Below are 23927 nucleotides of genomic sequence, written 5' to 3' on the forward strand. Positions count from 1 at the left end.
AAAAGTTATATTGTATTTTATTAAAATTAAATAAAATTATTAGCAGCCACCGATTGTTTAACTTCTCGTTGTAGAAAGCATATGTAATTTCTCGGCAGATCTATTACCATCAGGATACTGTTCTTGGTCACTGCAAGTAAAACAAAATCAAACTTCTTCGGGCATACTTACTGTCACCGATTTACTTTTTTAGGTTTGCAAACAAAAATGGGGGTACATAATCTAAAGATTAATCCTTAATTTCTAAACCAGATGACTAATCAAGATAAAAAGTTATTTTCCTTATTTTAGTGGTTAGACTCGACTTTATGTCTGTTGTGTTGTCAATTTCTCCGCATCAATGTTCGGTTAACTTTTTAGTCAGTGAGCATAATTGATTATCTGACACAAAAGAGAAATTAATATTGCTATGATGTATTTTAAATTGAAATTTAACAATAATCGTTCATTTACCTTTTCATGTTTACGGCGTCTTCGAACGTTTCCGGAAGATTAGTATTTCTGGTTTCCGGTAGAAGAAGAGACAATAACCCTGCTACCGTCCCGATACACCCAAATATAACAAGTGGTAAGGCAGTACCAAAACTTGAGTCAATGAGAACCCCCTACAAATCATCCAATTATTACAATGATCGCTTTATAAAATAAAAACTGTATAAATACCCAACCCTTTTTAAACATCCTGTGTACGGGAACTGTATTTCAACGTAATAACATTTGTGACATAGAACATGAAATAGAAACGTACACTCATGAGTGTAGTAGTACTTGGATAATTTGAAGTTACAATAATTGAAAAGACTTATTTCGGAATCTTGACGAATATGTATATAACAGGATACATAAGCCGACTTTTATAAATGTACAGACTAAGTTTTCAGCAAACTAAGGGATATGTTCACAAAAATTTGTACTCGTTTCTTCAGTACGCTTTAAAATATACAGAATGTTTTACTATATATGTGTATGTTTACCGGCGGGACTGTTTCATAATAGTGTATAATTCATTGCCGTCTTCAAGTTTGTTATAACATGGAAGTGACGTAATTTATGTTTTCGATGTGTAATGTAATGCCTGTACAATACCTATTCAGAATGTCACTGTTGTGATTTCTGTAACCTAATTTAAGTGCAAGGTACTAAGTTGACCTCAGCTCCACTTGAGAAGACACGATCGGTTAAAGTATCCTATCTAAATCAATAGAAACCAAATTATTTGTTATAACTCTGCATGTAAATAATTGCATTTAATTGAGAAGTTGGGGGATTCTATTACCGGTACACTAAGGTCAACTAAAACTCACAAATTTGCCGATGTAAGAGGACGTCATTGATCCAATTCTGGCACCTGTACTACATAGACTAAACAAAGATGCTCTGATCACCATTGGGAATACTTCTGATGTGATGAGATAGATGATGAAAAACGCTGTAGTGACACCTAACTTTCCTATCATGGCCAGAGCAATAGTTATCCAATGAATAGCTGAAAACACAACTGGATTACTGATGGACATGCATGAAAACAAACAAAAACTTTAATAATCTTTATAGTTGTGTCATGATTTCAAAACTCCACATATTTTGAATCGCTCATACAGTGTATAAAGAAGTCAGGTTAACAAAGATTTGAACTGAATATTGTCGTGCCGAGGTTAAATATTTTTCGTCAATGAAAATCTTTTCCCGATCAAAATCAGTGAGGTATTAATAGATTCACTTCAAAAATCCTGCACTGGTTCTCTGTCGGACATATGTTTTGTTTGTTCAGCCCACCACTGTATTAGAACCAGTTTGTTACAAGTCAAATCGACATTGGTTGAATCTTCAACTGTTTCTATTATTAATTCGGCAAAAATATAGACGAAGTTAAATCGGAATCCAGTCATATCGGAAGATGTGGATTAGAACAGGGGACGGACAAACGGACAGATACCATGATCATTCTATACCTCCCGTATTTCAAGCGGGTGTATAACTATAATATTTATCAGTAACAGACTTGTTGGTATTTTGACCCTTTGATGCAAAATAAAACACAAAATCGGAGGAACACAATGGCATCATGTAATAAAGAATTTGTGAAAGTTTTAGTGAATTCTATTCAGTGGTTTTAGAGGAGTTCGGATTAAAAGATTCGTCATCGGTCGACCAATGACAAAGTCCATATTTTGCACTATCTGTCCAGAAAACCCAACAAGGTTTTTAGATGAAAAACAAAAAAGAAAGTCACAATGGCATCATTCGCTAAAGTTTCATCAAATTAATTCCATTCAGCGGTTTTAGAGTAGTTGCAGATTTGAAGTTGGCCCCCTTGGTCAACAAATAACTAAGTCCGTGAATTGTTTCGGGAAACCCCAAAAATTATTCTAAGGGTAAAAAAATAGAAGGTGCAAAATTGTTACATGTGATAAACAATTTGTGGAAGTTTCATTAATTTCTATTCAGCGGTTTAAGAGGAGTTGTACATTACAAGACGCCCTCCCCTTCTTGGTCGCCCAATGACAAAGCCCACGTTTAGCATAAGGAAATCCCATACGTCATTCAAATTGCATTACAAAAACTGATAACGTTGAGCTTATACATGTACACACTGTTTATTGAGTGTTAATCCCCGAGTTGTTCTATGTATAGTACAAATCTTTCGCTGTATATACATGTACTATTTTGTAACCTACAAAAACAAAATCGAATTTATGGAATTATCAAATTACTTACATTCATTGCCATATAAAGATGTAAATATTGTACATAGACATGCCACGCCCCCAACTATCATGGCGGGACAGTATATCGATTTCCGGGGGAACCTTTCAGTGAGGTAATAACAGAGGACAACGGCGAACGTCTCTACTATAGTGGATACAGCATAATTTATATAAACGTTCCCTCCGAGATCACCCGTGTTCATAGATATACCGTAATATATCATACTACAGGCAAACCTGAAACAAATCAATGTTTTATGCCTGTACAGAGAAATTGCGTCTTCAGACGGGACTTAGCAATATGTAGGAATATTGAATTTATTTTTTTATGGAGATCTAATAACGAGAGATGATATGTAGTGTATCGCAGTTTCCACAAAATGTAAAACATATTTATTTTAGAATAGGAATAGAATATCTCAGTAAATAAGTCTATCTATATAGAAATATCTCTTTATGATTTTTTCAAATCGTGCAAGAAACATCTGTAAAATCTAAAAAAAATAAACACAATAAAACTCTGCTTCTGTCGTAACAAAACCATTTATAAAAACCATCACACATTCAACTCATTTATCCAAAGTCACTGCCACTTAACCTCTCCGTAAATTCATATTTACTGTCGACAGTTGTTTATTTTCACTGTTTGCAGAGAGTGAATCTGACATGATTTAAAAGTATTTTGATAGAATTTTTTTTTTATATTATGACCATGGCTATTCCGCATTGTCAACTTGCATTTTATCTGTGGCAGCATCTCTTCGGCACATGCGTTTGGAGTCGTCTTCATATTACAACTCATACGTTATGCCAGAGTTTGCCGTAACTACGAAGACTTTTTGTAGCGCGCTAGACTTCTTTCAATTAGCCTTCTAGAACTGAGTTATGTTGCTACAAGATTTAAGTCAACACTACAGAAGTTTATTTGGTCGTAATTATGACCTCGTGGATCGTCACAGTGTATCCATCATGAGAACTGATTTGTTCACCGCGTAATAGTTCTATTTTCGTCTATCCCGGACTTGATTAGAAAAGTAGTAGACGCTTACCGTACCGGTGCACCTGGTCCATGCTCCCAGTTTTTTTTTTAGAATTAGTAATCCAGGGACAAAGATCAGACACGGAAAACAGACAAACACAACAATGAACATAAAGTAACTAAGATAATACATACAATGTAATAAAAGTAAATGAGAAACTCGGACTCCACTTAAAATTAGTAGCATGGCCGACGTGCACCGGGAAGGTGAATATGTTTGCATTGTCAAGAAAACTCCTCCATTTACCGAAATCAATAATTGAATTATGCACATGTTTATAAATATATATTAACATGTGTTACTAAATGTCTACAGATATCAATAAATGGGGAACAAATTCAACAATGACTTGTCATAAGACATGTCATATACATATTCTTCCTTGAAGGTGTACTTGCATGGATGTGTTGAACTTGCTATTTCATGTTAATAAGGATTAGGCATTTCACTTTATGTAGGTTAGCTTGGTAAAATTCTGGGCTCTCAGTTAAAAAAAAGAAAACAGAAACCGACAGTGTGGTATCTGTCAGTTATATGGACGGCCCTAATTTTAAATTGGAAGGGGCTATAAAATAAAAAAATGAAATCGGAGCAATAATTAATTAGTTATTATAGTAAAATTATATCAAAATTTCATAACACAACTATAACCATAAAGTCATCGTACGAAAATTAAGTGAATATGGAAGACGACGATACGGACGCGGCCTACGATGACGTCGTCGTCAGTAAATGGTTTGCTAAGAATTTATATCTATAATGTCTCTGTTTTACATTAGTCATAGTTAAACAGTTCTCTAGCAAAGGAGAATAAAACTGCATAATGGACAAATTTTCTACTTACAGTCATGTACTCGACGAAAAACATTCGAAATTCTTATGAAACAAAAATACAATACCGGTATATAAAGGACTTTAAGGCTAAATCCATCGGTACTGACTCACAATTAACACTTCAAAATCAATATTTTAACTAAATCTCGTATCAAACAATTTTATCTAATTCTAAAACGTCACATACATTTATAGCCTGAAAAATGTTTCCGTTTACAAAAACTGTATACTTGTTTTGCCCCTGTATAAAATATATCAAGAGGCACTGCCATTTTCATTTGGTTTAAGAACCAACATAACGTGTATGTACATTCAGTACTTCACAACACTGTCATTAACTTTTCCTTAGTCAGAAAAAAACTTGCCTGACAGTCTCTAGTACTACTAGACTAGTAAATTAACCATCCATTTAGGAAAAAAAAATGGTTCCGATCACCCTACTGGCCCTCCTTCAGACCCCTACTCATAAGTTTTTATTTAAACTTTTGAAGAAAAAAAATAACGTAAAAATTCTGCCGATTGTCTTTCAGAAAAGAAAAAGAAGAAAATTAAAAACACACATGCCATGAGTGTGCTTTTGGTGGTGGATAATCCCTTGTTGCACTTGAGATATTTTTTGTTTTTACCACCTCCTTCAAAAAAAAAAATACTCGCGCGCCGAATCACCAAAAGGGATTAGGCTGTGGACTAAGTCTATTACATGTTTAGTTTTTGCATATTTGGTTTTCATTGCATCTTTATGACTTATTTCATTACAAAAATATCAAATGAAAAAAAAATCCCTACCTACCGACCCTACAAAATTTTAGAATAGTGCTTGGAAACACAACATTTTTTTTCGGCCTTGGAAATTTCTCATCAATTAATATCTGTCTTACAAGCACTGGAAAGTGTTGATTTAATCCCAAAAAGTATTTCAATGGGTCAAAGATTCAGCAAATGCTGCTGTAGGCTATACAACGATGTATATAGCGTGCATACTACAAATTGAATCACTAGGCCACTGATCGACATCAAATCACTTGATAATGCATTAATTTTATGAATGAACGTGGTCACATGACAACTAATTTTCCCGAATACACAATGACCCACATTCACGGGTTTGACTATGCCCGGGACTGTGTAAACGCTTTGATGCTTTACACCGTCTGTGAGAGACCCCAAACGATAGCAAAGGACGTTAAGAAACACCTCAGTCCGTCATGTATTACACATATATGAGTACAAACCGTGTCTATCAGTATTGAGTATATAAGTTGACACGATAACAAAAATTAAACCAAGTATAGGAACAGTCAGCTGATTGTCAGCGTCATTCATACGGTGCAAATGATTGGTTAACACTGTGTTACGAAAGAGTTTTTGGGAATTCTAGTGGTTTATATTCGCTAAGACAGTCGAATTAGAAGCAACGATGTTCTATCTTTATAATGCACGAAATGAAGGATGTAAAACGGATATACGGAAAGTGCTATTACTTTCAACTTATTGTTATAGTGTTATTTAATAAGAAAGATGTGAATTTTACAAGATTGAACTTTCACTTTTTTTTTAAATACTAGTCATTCATAAGATATCATCTTCTATTTGTAAGAACAATCGTCGACAGTAAAAATGAGATTTACATTATAACTCTGACAGTGCTACAGAAACCTTGATTTGTGTGTATTAACAAGAAGTTTATTTCCCTTTTCATTATATTCGTTTTTAGACTACGAGTAAACCAAACTCATGCCCTTTTTTATTGAATATTTGTTGTCCAAATACTAGTCATTTAAGACACGTCATGTTACTGTCAGGCATTCTTTCAATTTATTCCGTGATGTATCTGTTAAGGATTTAAAGTATTCATATACTAGTAATTCATGCACTTTTCCATGAGAACAAGTTCGTTATATAAATCTTATACTTACCAATTAAACAGTAGGATAAAGAACCTTACAATTAACTGTTTTGATCTAAACATGCATTGTAAACCTCTACAAAGCGACTGTCGTATTTCTCTTTTTATTTCAATTTCCTCTATGATAAAATCAACGCTTCGGTTATTAAATCTAGCGGTTTTTTTAAATATTTTCAAGGCCTCCTTGGTTCTTCCCTTCAGTAAGAGCCATCGAGGTGATTCCGTCACAAAGCTGTAATAAATAGAACACTTTATCTAGACTGAGTACTTCATAACGTAACGACATTGAAAGACCAGAAATGATTGGGGAATTTATGTGTTTACCTAAGGTGGTCTTTCAATATTGTATATAATCACTTCTATATATCACAGTAAATGCACCTACGAAAAATAAAACCAACATTTTAAACAGTGTTTATTAGAAAACTCGTACCATGCATTTGATTAAAATATGATCTTAGTATCTTCACGAAAATGGATATAAACATAAACCTAAGGCCGAGGTGTGTAAATGTAGAAACAGTGATACACAAAAACATAAAGTAACTTACGTAAAGATAAAGAATGTGATGATGATAGGACCGGAAATGACCATTATAAGAGTCTCCCAGTCTCTGATGAAGTATGCATACAAAAGCAGTAGTAAACTTCCCATACAGTAGGAAAAATAAATGGCGAAATTCGCCAAAACTCGATGAGCTGGATCAACAATCTCTGTAACTACATATTGAAAAAAATAAAGAATTTTACTATTTTTAATTTATTTAAATAAAATTTTATTTCAAAATAAGAGAACTAATTTTTATATAGGTATGAGGTTGAAATAACTTGGTACCTACACTACAAAATTTTCCTCTAACGTCAAAATAAAAAAGGTCATCGTTTTCTGTTCACAAACAAGGAGTAACTATTTCAGAAGACAAACCTTAAAGCTCGACCGAAATAATCAGGATATTACTCCCAAACATTTTACTTCTCTTCCATTCTGATTGGGAACGGCCGAATTCGGTAAAATAATAAAAAGTTTGACGAAAGCTTAATATGAGATGTTTATGAATTAGGCTTTGGTTTTCACAAACAAACATAATAATTATTTCGTTATAACTAATGGATATTATCGTATTTATATAGTTGATACATACCAAGCGTAAATGGAACAACATATGCAAGGTTACTTCCGGTAGCATTCAAAAACTCACAGAACATAACAATATATAATGATGATATCCATGGACGGATAAAGTTTGGGATTATCAGGAGTAAAATTCCTACCATTAAAACAGGTTTTCTACCAAAGCTAAAAAAGTATATATGCGTTTATGGTCAGGTTTAAGTTGAACCTTATTCCTTCAGATCTCTTTTTTTCTGGGTTAAATTGATACTACAGACAGTGTAAAGTCAGCCTCATATCTTGACCTACACTTAGAAATCTATGGTAAAGGAAAACTGTTGACCAAACTTTACGACAAACGTGATGACTTTTCATTCAAAATTGTCAACTTTCTTTTCATCTGTGGCAACATCCCTTCAGCACCTGCGTATTGAGTGTTAATATCACAACTCATACATTATGCCAGAGCTTGCCGAAACTACGCCGACTTGTTGCGTCGCGCTAGAATTCTAACAAATAGGCTTTTGGAGAAGGGTTATGGTGCTACAAGATTGAAGTCATCACAACAGAAGTTTTATGGTCGTCATCATGAACTCGTGGTTCGTTACGGTGTATCATCTGCGCCATGAAAACTGATTTGTTCAACGTGTCATAGTTTTCCTTTCCTCTTGCGTCTACCCCAGACTTGACTCTTTATGAGCAACTCGGCGGGTGTTTCTATAAAAGCAGAGGACGCTTACCCTACTGGTGCACCTGGTCCATGTTCCCAGTTTTTAGTGGAGTCCGAGTTGCTCATTTGCTTTTGTTACTTTGTATGTATGATTTTAGTTACTCTATGTTCTTTGCTTTGTATATCTGTTTTCCATGTCTGGTCTTTGTCCCTGGATTACATTCTTTTGATTACCGCTATAATCGTGGTTCCCTTGATTACTCTTTCAGATTTTCAACTCGTATTTTGTACAACCTGTGAGAGAAAATTCGCTCTTCCCATCAAACCTTCCTTGTATTATTTAATCAGAATCCGTTTTCTTTGCTGTTTATATATACTATATACAAAAAAAAAGAACAATATATTAATCTATATCCCTTTAATCTTTCTCCAGCTCAGAGCTTTTACCTCTCTGTCATACTCAGTACAGTTAATAAGATTGTCCTTTATTAAATAAATATACAACTAAATATGAGTGATTAAACACATACTCACATGTCACACATAAATCCGCAAGTTAAAGCATTGAAGAGAGTTCCTACGAAATGCGACAACAAAACGTGGCTTCTCATAAATTTGTCTTCACAAACCATATTGAACTGAAAAAAGTTACACGCATCAAAGAAATCTTAATTATAAATCGCTTAGGCCACTAAGCAGTGTGTGTTATATTGTTTTGTTGTATTTTTCTTCAGATTTCCTTTTATTTATTGTTATGATACGTTAAAGAGTAATCAAGGGAACCACGACTCTAACGGAAATCAAAAACAGAGTGCGTCAATGTCAGTTAATGTTCACCATTAATTTTTAAGTTTCGTAGACTGAAGTACCTGTCCATATAAAATTCAGACACTGCCAATGACAAAGTGATTCATGGTGCAGAAAAATCAAATGAACAAGCGATGCTTTTTCAATCTACATTCACCGTTTTTAAGTTGCTAATAATGTTAGCGACTTTTTGCACTCGTAATTTCTGTATTTAATATTGGCATATGACTTGTATTAATGTGTAGTTATACGCCACATAGTCCAACAGATCTTCGCCGTGTTCACCGCCGTTATTGTTCTAGATTCATACGAGATAAAAATGTACCTCTTAAATATCATACACGTGTGTTCTAGTGTGTTTCTTGCTTGAATGAAAACGGGAAGTTTACATGAAATGATCAGTTAGCTTTGAACATTACCCAGTTTCCGATTCAGACACTGAGGCTAGTCACAAGACTTTATAGGTCATATGCATTAGCACACCCCGATATTTATGAATATTCATTGCTAGGTGCTTAATCTGGTTCATAAACTGGTTCCCTGTCAATATCATAAGCGACCGAAAAATAGCTACAACATACCTTTTTAAAAACATATCATACACATGTCTGTGTGGTTTTTTGCTTGTAAGAGAACGGGAAGTTTATATTAAAAGATATAATGATCGTTTAGCATTGAATTTATGTAATATTATCCAGTTTCCGATTCAAAAACAGGCGTTCGTTACAATTGATTATATAAAAATCATATATACTATCAGTACACCGATATCTATATATATCCAGTCGGATCATAACGGTTACGAAAGAGTACGCAATAATATCAAGGGAACCAAGATTTTTGCAGAAGTCCCCCGAATTTAGAGCATATCGCATTTGTACCATTTTGGATGTTTAAAGTAAACCAAAATCGGTGACAGTGAATATAGACGATTAGAGATTTTGAAGACTTCAGTCTTTGATTTTATGTAGTTAAAATCCTTTCTGCGTACAGATCAGTATTTCACAGAAAGCCATACATTCATCTTTTCAGGTCCTTCTGTAAGTTTACATTATCTTCACTGTATCAATTTGATCCGATGGAGCAGTGTAACGAATGGAGCCATCACATTCTGAGACGTTATATATATATTGCAACAATTCAATGACCAAACTAAGACTGGCTATTTGGTCTTGAATTGTTCCTGAATAATAATTAAACGAAAATTGGGTGGTTTTTTGAAGACTGCCACTTCAGTACAGTAACGCCTTCATTATACATACTTTAGATATTAATGTCGTTCTGTAGACAGACGCATCAAACACCCAGTCATTACAAGCCATTTGTGTACCGTTATAGTTGAGGTGACACTGGCTTGTGGAATATTTACTCAGGGAGGAGTTGTAACCAGATATGTCCACGGTATTGTTATGATGGCCAGTACTGTAGCCAGAGGCATCTGATGTATTATAGTTGCTAGAGTGGAAGTTGGAATAAACATTGTCTACAATATCAGGCAATTGGCATCTACAAAGAAAAAAGCCTTCAATTTTATCATTTAAAATGGTATGAAATATTACATGAGCGTACGTAAGACAACTCTCGGTGATCCCACACGATTGTTTTTGAGATTCTGTTAATTACTAACTGACTAAATTCTTTATCTAAAGAAGGTAACACAGTTAACAATAAAATTTGTTAATCTCCCCTGTGGCCTTCACAATTACAAAAAAAATAATGATAATAAAAAATAATGAAAAATACAATACACAAGTCTATAAGCATACATATGATTATTATTCTGAAGTATATATAAATAAGATATTATACAATACAATTTATTACTAAGGACCTTCATTTTCTTGATGATTTAGTAGGTAGACATTACATTTTTTCTTAAAATTTTCAATACTTTTTGACTGTTTTAGTTCTAACGGAAGGGAGTTACACAAAGATTGTTCCAATGTATTAAAATGTTTTTATTATTTATTTGTTTTATTTATTTTTTTTTCAAAATTTGAATTTGGTCTATTTATATAAAGATTACTTGATGTCGCTGATCTTAATGTGTATGTATTCATGGAAGAGCATTCTGGGAAAAAAATCAGACAAATATTCAGGTGCTGAATCATTCACACATTTATACATGAAGATCGCATTGAAGTATTTAATTCTGTTATATCTAGTCAACCATACTATTTTTTTTAACATTAATATAATGGCTAATATGATAATCGTGATAAGTGTGGACCTAAATGTTCATAATTGATACATACGAAATAGCATTACTTTAGGTCGACCAAAAATTATCGTAGTAAACTTTACTAGAACAATTAACCTTCATCCCGATAGGGCTGTTGTCTTTTGACATATTCACCACATCTATCAATCTAATTACAATCAGATGTTATGATACGCTAAACTGCTTACGCTCCCTAACACCTGAAGCACGCCGATGAGAGGTCATGTCCAGATGAACTTGAATATTCAAACTCATGTCGACTAATCAAAATCGATCTTTCAAAAGCGTTTTCGGAAAGTGTTACAAGATGTCTGACAAAAAAGTGAACATCACGATTCGGAAAGTCCTAAGGCAGTTTGGTGTTGAAAAACTGAAGAAAGAGCAAATGAAGTGTTACCTACTGGTTATGGGAGGTCACTACCTTATCAAAAGCGTAAACTTGCGATGAGAGACGATAAGAGCAAGGTTATCCAGATTGCATATCTATTCTCGTTATATTAAAAGACAAATCGTACAGGGATTTAAATGATTTTGAAATGCTTAAACTGTTTTAACAGAACAGGTCGTATATGTAAAAGAAAGATGTGAGTATAGTAACAGACAACCCAATCGAAAGATCGAGGTGGCCCAAGAGAAAGGGTCAAGCCATGAGAGGTATAGTAGAAAGACCGGCGCAATCCCTACATTACTGTTATAAGAACACTTACCTGTGACCATGGGAACCTAATACAAAAACCAGCATCATAGAAGTCATAGCATCAAATAATGTAGGTATCCCAAACAAACACAATGCTACTTTCTGATATGGACCAAAACCACCAATCTTCCGAAATACTTCTTCATACTTCATTTTAACTAAAGAACGTATGCAAGGAAAATCTTTTAAATTTTGTTTTAAATTCCCTTTTAAGTTTGTGGTTGAACTAAAATTCAATCAGCGAATCTTAACTCCATTTAACTCATTGTTGTTTGCATAATAGTACCAAGTACTACGTATAATATAACATTAGCACTAAGGTCATTCCATTCATATAAATATTTAAATCTGAAAGTTTAAGTCTGTCCTTGCGAAAGATAATACGTATTACAATCGACATATAGTACCTATATTTTTTTCCAAAATAGGCGTCAATTATTTAGGAATCATAAAACAAAATAAAAAAAATATTGAAAGAGTAATCAAGGGAACAAAGGTTCTAGCGGAAATCAAAAGAACGTAATCCAGTGACAAAGACCAAACAGGAAAGCAGACATACACAACAAAGAACATTAAGTAATTAAAATAATACATACTAAGTAACAAAAGCAAATAAGCAACGACGACTCCACTAAAACTGGGAACATGGACCAGGTGCATTGGTAGGGTAAACGTCCTCTGCTTTTCTAGAAACACCCGCCGAGTTGCTCATAAAAAGTCAAGTCCATTGTAGACGAAATAGGAAAGAAAACTATGACACGATAAACAAATCAGTTTTCACGGTGCAGATGGATACACCATAACAATCCACGAATTCATGATGGCGATCATATAATTTCTGTAGTGATGACTTCGATCTTGTAGCAACATAACCCTGTTTCAGACCTTTTTTATATAAAATTGACCAGACGCTACTCAATATTTTGCGGACAAAATGAAAACGGAGCTAAACTGTACGAGAACAACCACATTAACATTAAAACTCTTGAATATCTCAAATCAGAAAATCCTATACCTGGTTGATTCGATCTACTTCCCAAAATTTACAAAGGCAACAAACCAGGTCGACCTATAGTATTCGCTAACGGCCATCCTACAGAGGAAATTTCGGAATTCCATCTACGATTACATGTTGAGAAACTTCCATTATTTATAAAAGATACAACTGATTATTTACAGAAGATGCAGACTCGAACTCGTACCGCTGTGGCTTCTGTGGCAACACCGCCTGCACTAAGTCCAGCGCCCTAGACTACTCGGCTAGGCTATATAAGAATATAGCTTTCGCATGCCGGGTCATTTTTCACCGTAGGATTAATCTAGGGTTGTAACTTAGTACACGATGGCATAGCTGGCCATGTGATTTAGAGTGCTGGACTTTGTGCAGGCGGTGTTGTCACAGATGTCACAGCGGTACAAGTTCGAGTCCCGTGGAGAGAACAGTTCTAACATCGTTGGGAATTTTCCAGACCCTTTCTATACTTACATGATCTTCCCTGTATCAAATTGATCCGATGAAGGCGATGAATATGAAATGGGTGATAAGATGAACGTGAAAAGTTGCATGGGATAGAAGGTGTCGACGAATTTCGATTGCCACCGGAAATTTTCAGTGGTGGGTTGGGTTAGGAAATGTATCTACCTTCTTTTGTCGAATACCACAGCAGGGTGTTTAAGTTGACATTTTCCCAACATAGTGCACCACTATGATTAGTGGTCAGGTTTTCCGTATTATACCCTGACTGCCTCAGCATGCAGCATGTAAGGGGTACCCAATTCCACAAAATGTGGCACACAACCCAGTTGCTCACTGGGTAGAGCGCCCTAGCCCCGGCCAGGGTTCTAAGCGCTAGTTAGTTGCCTTTTACGACAAGGTTAGCCGCTGCTGCAGGTTATTCTTTTGACAACCGGACCTGCGCGTATATATAAGGTATGTCCTTCTACAATAACAGGGTAGGAAGTAAATCAAAGCAGTGAACCATTTCCTACTATTCCCAATACAAGTTTGTTTGTTTATTTGTTTGTTGGGGTTTAACGTCCGAGCAGCAATATTTCAGCTATATTCAGACGATGAACATGAAACTGATGATAAAATGAACATGAAATGATGATGAAATGAAAAAGGGATGGGACACAAGGACAATGGGGTCGACAAATTTTGATTGCCATCGGAAATAGGGAGAGGTGGGTAGGGTCGGGCAATTTAGCCTCCTGTGGCGGAGCCCTATGGTTCCTACTCCGGGAGAATACCACAGTAGAGCTATCTGTGAGTAAACAAACCAAAAAAAAAAAAAAGAATCTTTGAGAGAGTATGCATACATATATATTACATGAAACATATGACAAGGACTCCTCTGCACCAGAATGATACTAAAATATTTCCCAAAAAGAAACTTAATACATTCATGGATTACAAAGTATCACTAAATAAGGATTCAATTAAACCTCTTTTAAAGACCTTTTTCTTAAATGCAAACAAAATGAGGACGTGTCAAATGTTTTGAAGTACTCTGGTGTAGTTAAATGTAACAAAGGTTACCAAGTTGCCTTCAAGCGAAACCTGAATATTACCTATGTTGAGGTACTCCATGGAGAGAACTCAATTTATTATAAAGTGTTTGCTTGTTTTTCAGTTCATTATTGACCTTTCATTTAAGAAGGATGGTTAAGGCCTTATAAAATAATTGTGATTTTCCAGAGCTTTATAAAAATGTGTTGAAGGCCTTATGATAATATAGAAATACAAGTATTTACAATTTTGTATTTAGATTATATTAATTGGTGCATTTGTTGCGTCCTTTTTTTTCTATTAAATTAAAGAAAAATGAATCGCAATAAATTTACTGAAAGAAGAAAAGAGAAAAAGAAAATGGGAAATTGTTTTTATAGTCAAACATGTTATGATAACATGTCCAAGGACCCAAAACATCGGGATGTTTACAATTCGTTTAGTTTCGATGAAATTAGCAATACAAATGAAGATTTTAGTCTTTCATTGTTTTTCAAATAGTCTACAACAGTACATTTCAGATGCAGTTGATGAACGTGCTAAACCGAGTCTTAAGCTGGAGAAGATTTGTTTTGCTTTTAGAGACCGGGTGGGAGGTTCTTCTTTGAATATCTGAATATGAAGAACTAGGAGATCATACTATTGAAGTGGAAGGTAACATCCAGAATAACACAGAGATTCTGAAAATGTCATCCATTCCTATACAGAAAACAAAATAATAAACGCTTACATTATTTCTAGAGACGATTCACATAACAATGTAGTGAATAGAACCAAAAAATGATTGCCGTTGCTGTCTTTGTATTTGATGATCCAACATATTGGAAGTGAATATAATACGATAATAAATAGCCTTTCAAGTTTTGGAATCAGTTTGACGGAAGGGTGGTATTTATGAATGAAAGGTGGTATACCAAAATAATTAATCTTTGTAAGCCAATGAAAAATGTAGATTTTTATATGGAGTATAATATTGGTATTTATGATACTCTCTAAGATACAATTAAAACTCAATTTATACGATTGCCTACATAAAAATAAAAAGGTTTAGAAAATGGAAAAATTTCTGAGCTTTACACCCGACCTAAGATAATAAATGATTGATTGATTGATATTTAACTTAAAGCAAAAATATTGCAGCTATATCCGGGCGATAAACATGAAATGGATGATAAATGAACATAAAATGATGATGGAATGAAAAATGGAATGGAACCCAAGGGTAGTAGGGTCGACAAATTTCGATTGCCACTGGAAAAAAGTGGGTAAGATTTCGCAATTTAGCCTTTTGTATCGAAGCCGAGGCTCCATACCACATCAGGATTCTTTAACGTGCGTGGAACGTGACATTTTTTCCAACTCTTGACCATCACAATGGTTAGCGGTCAGGTTTTTCGTATTATAATCTGACAACCACAGTATGAAGCATTCCACGAGTACCCATTTCCTCCAGCTGGGGCACACAATCTAGTTGATCTGAGGGCATAGCTCCCTAGTCTCCGACCAGGGTTCTGAGCGCTATTTAGTCACTTTTACGACAAGCTTAGCGCTGCTTCGGGCTTATTCTTTTGACTCAAGCAAGGGACCTTGAGATAAGAATATATATCGAGAGAAGATGCCACTTCTTTCAAACGTTTAAGAATAGTCTCCCTTGATGAAGTATATTTCTTTGTTTTGTCTTTACAGCCGACTTAAAAGTAATTCTAAAAATATAAAAAAGTGATTCAAGTCAAGATATGCTACAATGGCGTAACACATAGATAAAGGAGGCAATTATATCTCCCTAAAATAAGAAAAGAAGAGAAAAAAATGGGCAATCCTGTCTATAATGAAATGTCTTTCTTCGAGCTACAAAAATCTTAAGATAATCATCATAAACCTTTAAATGTTTTATTGTATTTCTGCTTTACTTAGTTCTCATAAACTATAAACAGTTGCAGAAAAAATATACAAATATTCAGAGTGTAACGTAAGTTGCATGTGTGAACAATCGTACATATTGAAATTAACCAGGAAGTACGACCATTGTTCATTTTTTTTTTTTACAATTATAGCTACTAGAAACCGTGAAAGTTTTATTTCCGTTATTTTTGGGGTAAGACATGTAACGCGAAAATGAAACTGTCTTGAATATTTTTTTTGAAGAACATTCTATCAATAGTATATCAATATCCTGCACAAAAAACATTCAAATGTATTTGCATTTTAATGGCAATAAGCTGATTTCAACATGGCGGAAGAAACCACAAAATCAAACAAAATCATAGATAAATCTGGTACAAGCATCAGACCATCGGACAGCAAATTCTTAACGAAAGTATAATCTGTAGGGTCGAAATGACCATGTTAAGAAAAAAATAATTCGTTTTATGGAATAAATTACATGGAAGAAAACTTCTTTTCATTCAAGAAAGTTGTATACATAATAATGAGAATCGACTGAGCTGATAAGGACAACAATAGGTAACAAACACTAAAATTCCTTTATCTGTTTAAAGCTGAATGATATTTCTTGGAAGTGTGAAAGCTGAGAGAATCCATTTAGATATGACGACATTTTGTTTGCTAGGATGATCGATTCATGCAGACGCCCTATGCGTCTTGTCTCAGAATTTATGTGCTTCGAACCCTGCAAATCTAGGACTGTTCTGAAGCTTAATTAACACATAAAAGTTGCCCCGTGCAGGTCCGGGTGTTAAAAGAATTGGCCTGCAGCAGCGCTAAGCTTGTCGTAAAAGGCGACTAAATAGTGCTCAGAAACCTAGCCGGAAAACCTGACCGCAAACCATAGTGGTGCACCGTGTTGGGAAAGATGCCACGTTCCTCGCACGTTAAAACACCCTGCTGTAGTATTCGATAGGAGTAGGCACCTTTGCGCTCCGCCACAGGAGGCGAAATTGCCCGACCTTACCCATCCCTCCCTTTTTCTAGTGGCAATCAAAGTTTGTCGACCCTTTTATCCTCGTGTCCCATCCCTTTTTTCTTTTCGTCATCATTTCATGTTCATTTATATCATCCATTTCATGTTCATTGTCTGGTATAGCTGAAATATTGCTGCTCGGACGTTAAACCCCAACAATCAATCAATCATTCAACACATTAAAGTTCAATTTTCAAAGTTACCTTTTTGATATCCATTTACCATTGAATGAAACGCCTTTCTTTCCGGGATCCCTCAATGTATATTCTGCATTGTTTGGCAAGTACGAAAAGATTTGACAAAATATTATTGCCCTAATTGTGTAAATACTGCCGAATAACCAGTACCAGATGCTCTATAGCTTACAAACTTATTTATTGTTCTAGGAAATAAACTAGGAGCCTGTATACACCAATTTATACCACTTTTCCAAACCAGACTGAAAGGGTCTATAGACTTATTAATTGTTCTAGGAAATAAACTAGGAGCCTGTATACACCAATTTATTTAACCTCTCCAAACCAGACTCAATACTTGGACACAGACTAATACATTTATTTAACCTCTCCAAACCAGACGCAATACTTGGACACAGACTAATACATTTATTTAACCTCTCCAAACCAGACTCAATACTTGGACACAGACTAATACATTTCGTATTGAAGTGTGTGAAGTACCGATCTGATGAAATCTAGGCAATAGTAAAAAGGAATAGTCATAAGGAAAGTCCATATAACACAGGGCAATATCAGGGTAAAAACTGGAAAGTTGTAAACCACCGCAATCCTGAAATCCGGACTTGGAAAAGGCATTTCCAAATAGTAGGTTAAATCATGATTGCTTTCCATTATCTGGTTTGTACCAATTGTACGGTACTCTGGGTTGGTTTTGTTTTGACGAATTTGATTCAACATAGCGGCCTATCTTTTTGTATCTTTTTGTATCGTCTGTTCATCTTATTTATATTTAATTTCGATACAAGAGGATAGTTCTTGGTGTTCTTCGGTTTAAAAAAAGCATTTAGACTTAAGGGTCTCTCCAGCTCACTTGTCACAACCTCGCACATCGCTTGCAGCTAGGAAAATCGGAAAGGAAGGAGATTCAATATAAATACACGGGGTTGCAATTGATTACAACTAGAGCATTGTCTAAACCCCCAAGAGAACAACTTGTTCATTTTCATGTAAGGCATCGATAACATATTTAATTCTTTCTCCTTACATACTAACAGTAAGAATATAAGATTTCGATTGATTGATTGTTGGGGTTTAAAGTCCGAGCAGCAATATCTCAGCTATATTCAGACGATATAACAATTCTAAAAGTATACAGTATATGAAAGTGTATTTAACTTCCCATTTGCGGTACTACCCTACATATAAGAATGAAAAAGTTTTTTTAGTTTGAAATATTGAAATAATAAGTTGGAACGTAAGTTATTAGTAACTTATGCGTGAGAAGTGTATATTTTAACCTTACAGAGCAAGGTAGAATAAAATATTTCAAGACCTAAATCTTTAAACAAACCAGAGGCTCACGTGAGCCTGTATCGCTCACCTGGTTTAATTACTTGCTAAATATTTCATATAATTTTGCGTAAATTTACAAGGAATTTTCCTTAGATGAAGATTTTCTTGCAATTTAAAGCATTGGTAAACAGGAATTATTGCATGGGACAGGTTGGAAAGGGGACATAATGCATAGTTTGCAACCCCAACATACTAAAATCCGGAACCAGGCCTTTAAAAATGCAGAAATTGCCATTGTTTTGCGGAATCCATGAAATTTCTGCAAAACACAGCGTTTCTTAGCCTCCAACATGATTACTTTGCTAAAAAACTAATCTTATTAAACTAGGCATTTCACATCCAGTTTTGTATGGAAATATAGTTTACAAGGCACATAAATGCAAACAATGTCCATCAAATCTTAAGAATTATTTACATAGACTGATTCATAAAGGATATAAATTCGACATTGTTGTCAGATCATTAAATCTTGTCTTTGTAGGAAAAAATATTGATACTCTTATTAGATCATTACATTATAACTTAATCATTCATATTTTAGCATTTTAGTCATTGCACAACTTCTTGCTAGACCAACATAGTCTATGATGTTGCAGTTCTAAATCCTTTGGAAGTTTTGTAACTGATATTTTTTGTGTTGGGAGGCTTGGAGATTTGTCATCCTTATTTGTGTCCTGAGCTTGCTTTCAGTAACTGCGAGCATTCATTGTTTATACCTCATTTGTTTGTCTTCTATGTTATTGTTAATAATTGTTGAGGTACTTTTCTAATGAATTGGATGTATTTCAGGTTGATTTTTACTGTGTGTCTAACTTTGTATTTATTTTAGCCTTTGACCGTATAGAGGGGGAGGGTTTGGATCCAACAAAACTAGTTTAACCCCGCTGCATATTGTTTGCGCTTGTCCCAAGGCAGGAAATATAGTCACTGGCATGTAGTTGTCTTTTTTTAAAACATTTTAGTTTCTTACCATAAATGATAAACTGATATAGTATTGAGGAAGGGCCGGACCTTTCTCGGGATGCTGGGATCAGAGGTTTTTAAGCTCAGGATTTCGGGATTTCTGAGAATTAAGCCCGGGATTTCGGGAAATAAATCCACCGGGAATCGGGATTTTAGCAGTTTTTAAGTTCCTTTGTTGTTCGGGATTTAGTAAAAATAAAGTCGGGATTCCGGGATCAGACCCCCTCCAGCCCCCCTCAGTATTGTGTTCACTGATTTATCCACTTTGTTTTTATTGGGGCAATTTAGAGCTTGCTACATGGAGGAAATTTCCCACTTGTTGAAGATCATGTGGCGACCTCTAGATGTATATTTTCTCGAGCGGAAACTTTGGTTAAGTTAAGATCCACAGTGGCAGCCATTTTGAAATGGCAAAAGAATCACAAGCTTTCATCTCCTCATGCCAACGATCATTTGTTTCCAGTTTTGTTTCATTTGGTCAAGCGGTTTCCGAGAAAAAGATTTTTACATGTTTTTCTCATAGGGTCCAATGTTAAAGTAAGATCCTCGGTGGCGGCCATTTTGAATTTCCGATTGGCACCAAAATCACAAACTTACATCCCTTCATAAAAGTGAACATTTGTGTCAAGGTTTGTTTAATTTGGTCAAGTGGTTTCCGAGAAGAAGATTTTTACATGTTTTTCCCATAGGGTCCAATGTTAAACTAAGATCCTCGGTGGCGGCCATCTTGAATTTCTGATCGCCACCAAAATCACAAACTTTCATCCCCTCATATCAGTGAACATTTACTAGTGTCAAGTTTTGTTTAATTTGGTCAAGTGGTTTCCGAGAAGAAGATGTTTACATGTTTTTCCCATAGGGTCCAATGTTAAACTAAGATCCTCGGTGGCGGCCATTTTGAATTTCCGATTGGCACCAAAATCACAAACTTTCATTCGCTCATATCAGTGAACATTTGTGTCAAGTTTTGTTTAATTTGGTCAAGTGGTTTCCGAGAAGATTTTTACATGTTTCTCCCATAGGGTCCAATGTTAAACTAAGATCCTCGGTGGCGGCCATCTTTAATTTCCGATCGGCACCAAAATCACAAACTTTCATCCCCTCATACCAGTGAACATTTGTGTCAAGTTTGGTTTTATTTGGCCCTGTGGTTTCAGAGAAGAAGATTGAAATGTAAAAGTTTACGGACGGACGACGGACGCCAAGTGATGGCAAAAGCTCACATGGCCTTTGGCCAAGTGAGCTAAAAATAATGTATGTTTCCTGCTACCTTAACTACCCTGGTTTCTTGTGCTTACCCAAAACATTTTATTGCAAACTTGGTTGGAGCACTGTTAAAGTATAAATTGCTTCCCCATTACCTCAATGCAATATGTTCTTGAAAAAAAATAATTTCCCTACCCACCAACCTATTTTTTTTCTCGCTAGTAGCAGGAAACAAAACTATCCTTTTTTAATTTTGCCTTATAAGATATTAAATCTGAAGTTTGACATTTTCCAAACATTCTAGTTTTATTATGGACAAATAAACCCACCGAGTCTGGAGAAATACCAACCTGATTAATACTGGGAACCTTGTTCCATTTCTTGTAACTTAATTACCATTCCATTCTAGCCCTGTGTATATTTTATTAAAGTGACGCCAAGTACAATGTAGAATCTAGGCAGATTGATTGGTTAGTGTTTTACGCTCGAGCGTCAATATTTCAAATTGTGCTTCTCCAGTTGCTGACCTATTTCTTCACTCTTATGAGGCTGATTTCATGGCTGATCTTACCCGAAAGAAAGAACATGGTTTAGCTAGATCATTTAATCTCAGTTTCCGCTATATAGATGGCATATTATCGTTAAACAATCCTAGTTTCGGGGATTTGATACATCGAAAACACCCAAAGAACTTGAGATATAGAATACTACAGACACTGTGAAGTCAGCCTTATATCTTGACCAACACTTAGAGATAGAAGGTAACGGAAAACTATTGACCAAACTTAACGACAAACGTGATGATTTTTTCATTCATAATTGTCAACTTTCCTTTCATCTGTGGCAACATCCCTTCAGCAACTGTGTATGGAGTTTTCATATCACAACTCATACGTTATGCCAGAGCTTGCTGTAACTATAAAGACTTTTTGTATCACGCTAGGCTTCTTACAATTAGGCTTCTGAAACAGGACAGTCTGTCAAGCACATTTTATGTAAAAAAAAATAGGAAATCAGGAAATAATTTTCATACAAACCAGGAGGATATCAGGAATGTTTTAATCTAAAAAGTACTGTAATAATACAAAGTTCCATGAAAATGGCCACCTTTCATCCCTCTAAGTAAGAGCTTTCTAGAAATGTAGTAATTTGATAAGCAAAACTTTGGGAGAAGTTAAAACAATTTGATTAAAGTACTTAGTAATAGTCCATGGGTTAGGAGGGTCCACCGTGTAACCCCCCCCCCCAACACTCATAAACTTCATAGCGATTTTTAGGTGCCTTTAAACCTCTCATTACCGAATCAATTTGTCGCCAAAGAATATTCTTGGATTCTTTTTCAGTATAAGCCTATATTTGTACCCCACTGTGTCAAAAAGCCAAGATTGTTATGACTCAATTGTTTGAGCGTCTAAGCCTTCCTGGAATAGGATGTGTGAACAAACAAAACACATTTAGGTATTATCGTATAGCTCAATATCTCAGCTTTACAATGGAAACATGACAAATGCAGTAACACTACGGTATTGCGAAAAAACGAAAACAAATATACCCCCTACCCCGCCGAAAAATCGCTTAAATTGACATATTTTTCAATGTCAAAACCCTTAGAGTATTAATGCTTCAGTAAAAAATGGTTTATTTTGGTATTTTCTGTTTAGTATTATCACAAATTATACTTCTGGGGTTCTTGTGATGAATTTTGGCGAATTTCGTAGTCAGAATTTATCAAAAAATGCAAAAAATCGGATTTTCGATTTTTCGGTCAAAAGTCACATAAATTCGACTCTACAAGTTATTACTCAATTATAACGTCTAAATATTGGTATCATTCGATAGATAATTTAATTTTCTACATACATAAGTCACGAACAACTAGTTTTCAAGAAAGGATTTTCCAAAAATGTTAAAAATATTACCCCTTCCCCTAGAAAACTGGTCTCGGTATCAAACAGAATTCTCATTCACAGCATACTGACATTGTATAACTCATATTTTAGGCATTCATAATTAAGATAATGATGTACACAATTTATCTGATCAATTAAGGCGCTTAGATTTTCCCTTTTGGGTAACAATAGCTATATAATCGGGAAAATGGGAATTTTCAGAATTTCAGAATTTTCTTCTACATCACCCGATATTGTATTTTGTTTAGATTACCGTAGTTTAAACAAGCTTTTGTGTGATACGGTACATTAATATAGTGTCTTAGCTTCAAAATGAGTCTACGTAATAATTTTTTTGACTTTTTCCAAGTCAAGTTAGGTGGAAAATTGCCACCCTTACCCATGAAAAAAAATGCCTCAACATGAATTAAAATGTTAATTTTTGGCATATAAACGGTGTGCAATAGTCATGTTGAGTACAACTGTTTTAATTATTGATGTATTCAACATATCTTCTTATTTTAGGCGCGTGTTTTTCATTTTCAATGTGACAATAATGAGTCTTTTATAAAAAGGGGAATTTTCGGATTTTCATTTTTCCTTCCATTTCATTATAATTGGCCATATTTTTTCAAAAACCGTACTTCAAATAAGCTTTTGTATATACAACTACAATTATATAGTGTCTTAGCTTTGTGATAAGCCCCAGTAATAAATATTTGAACTTTTCCAAGTCAAGTTAGGTGGAAAAATGCCACCCCTACCCATGATAAAAATGCCTAAACATAAACTAAAATGTTAAATTTTTGACATATAAACGGTATACAATACACATGTTGGATACTATTCTTTTAATTATCTATGTATTCAACATATATTTTCGTTTCAGGCTCGTTCTGTTTTCAGTTTCAATG

The 23927-nt window shown here is 34.8% G+C and overlaps 1 protein-coding gene across 1 annotated transcript; it reads right to left on the minus strand.

Moving 5' to 3' along the window:
* LOC148615359 (organic cation transporter protein-like) lies at positions 1–12287 on the minus strand. Its single transcript, XM_088590271.1, has 10 exons — positions 12005–12287; positions 10339–10582; positions 8804–8907; positions 7631–7785; positions 7040–7208; positions 6499–6720; positions 2719–2945; positions 1305–1486; positions 454–605; positions 1–130 (listed from the first exon to the last, which is right to left on the minus strand). Exons 1-10 carry the CDS (start codon positions 12145–12147, stop codon positions 58–60), a joined length of 1671 nt encoding a protein of 556 aa, XP_088446397.1. The 5' UTR covers positions 12148–12287; the 3' UTR covers positions 1–57.
* Positions 12288–23927: the final 11640 nt, after the last annotated feature.

This window comes from Perna viridis, chromosome 6 (assembly GCF_037379345.1).
Source record: "Perna viridis isolate PV_CMFRI_1.1 ecotype Kerala chromosome 6, ASM3737934v1, whole genome shotgun sequence".
In the NCBI taxonomy this organism is placed as follows: domain Eukaryota; kingdom Metazoa; phylum Mollusca; class Bivalvia; order Mytilida; family Mytilidae; genus Perna; species Perna viridis.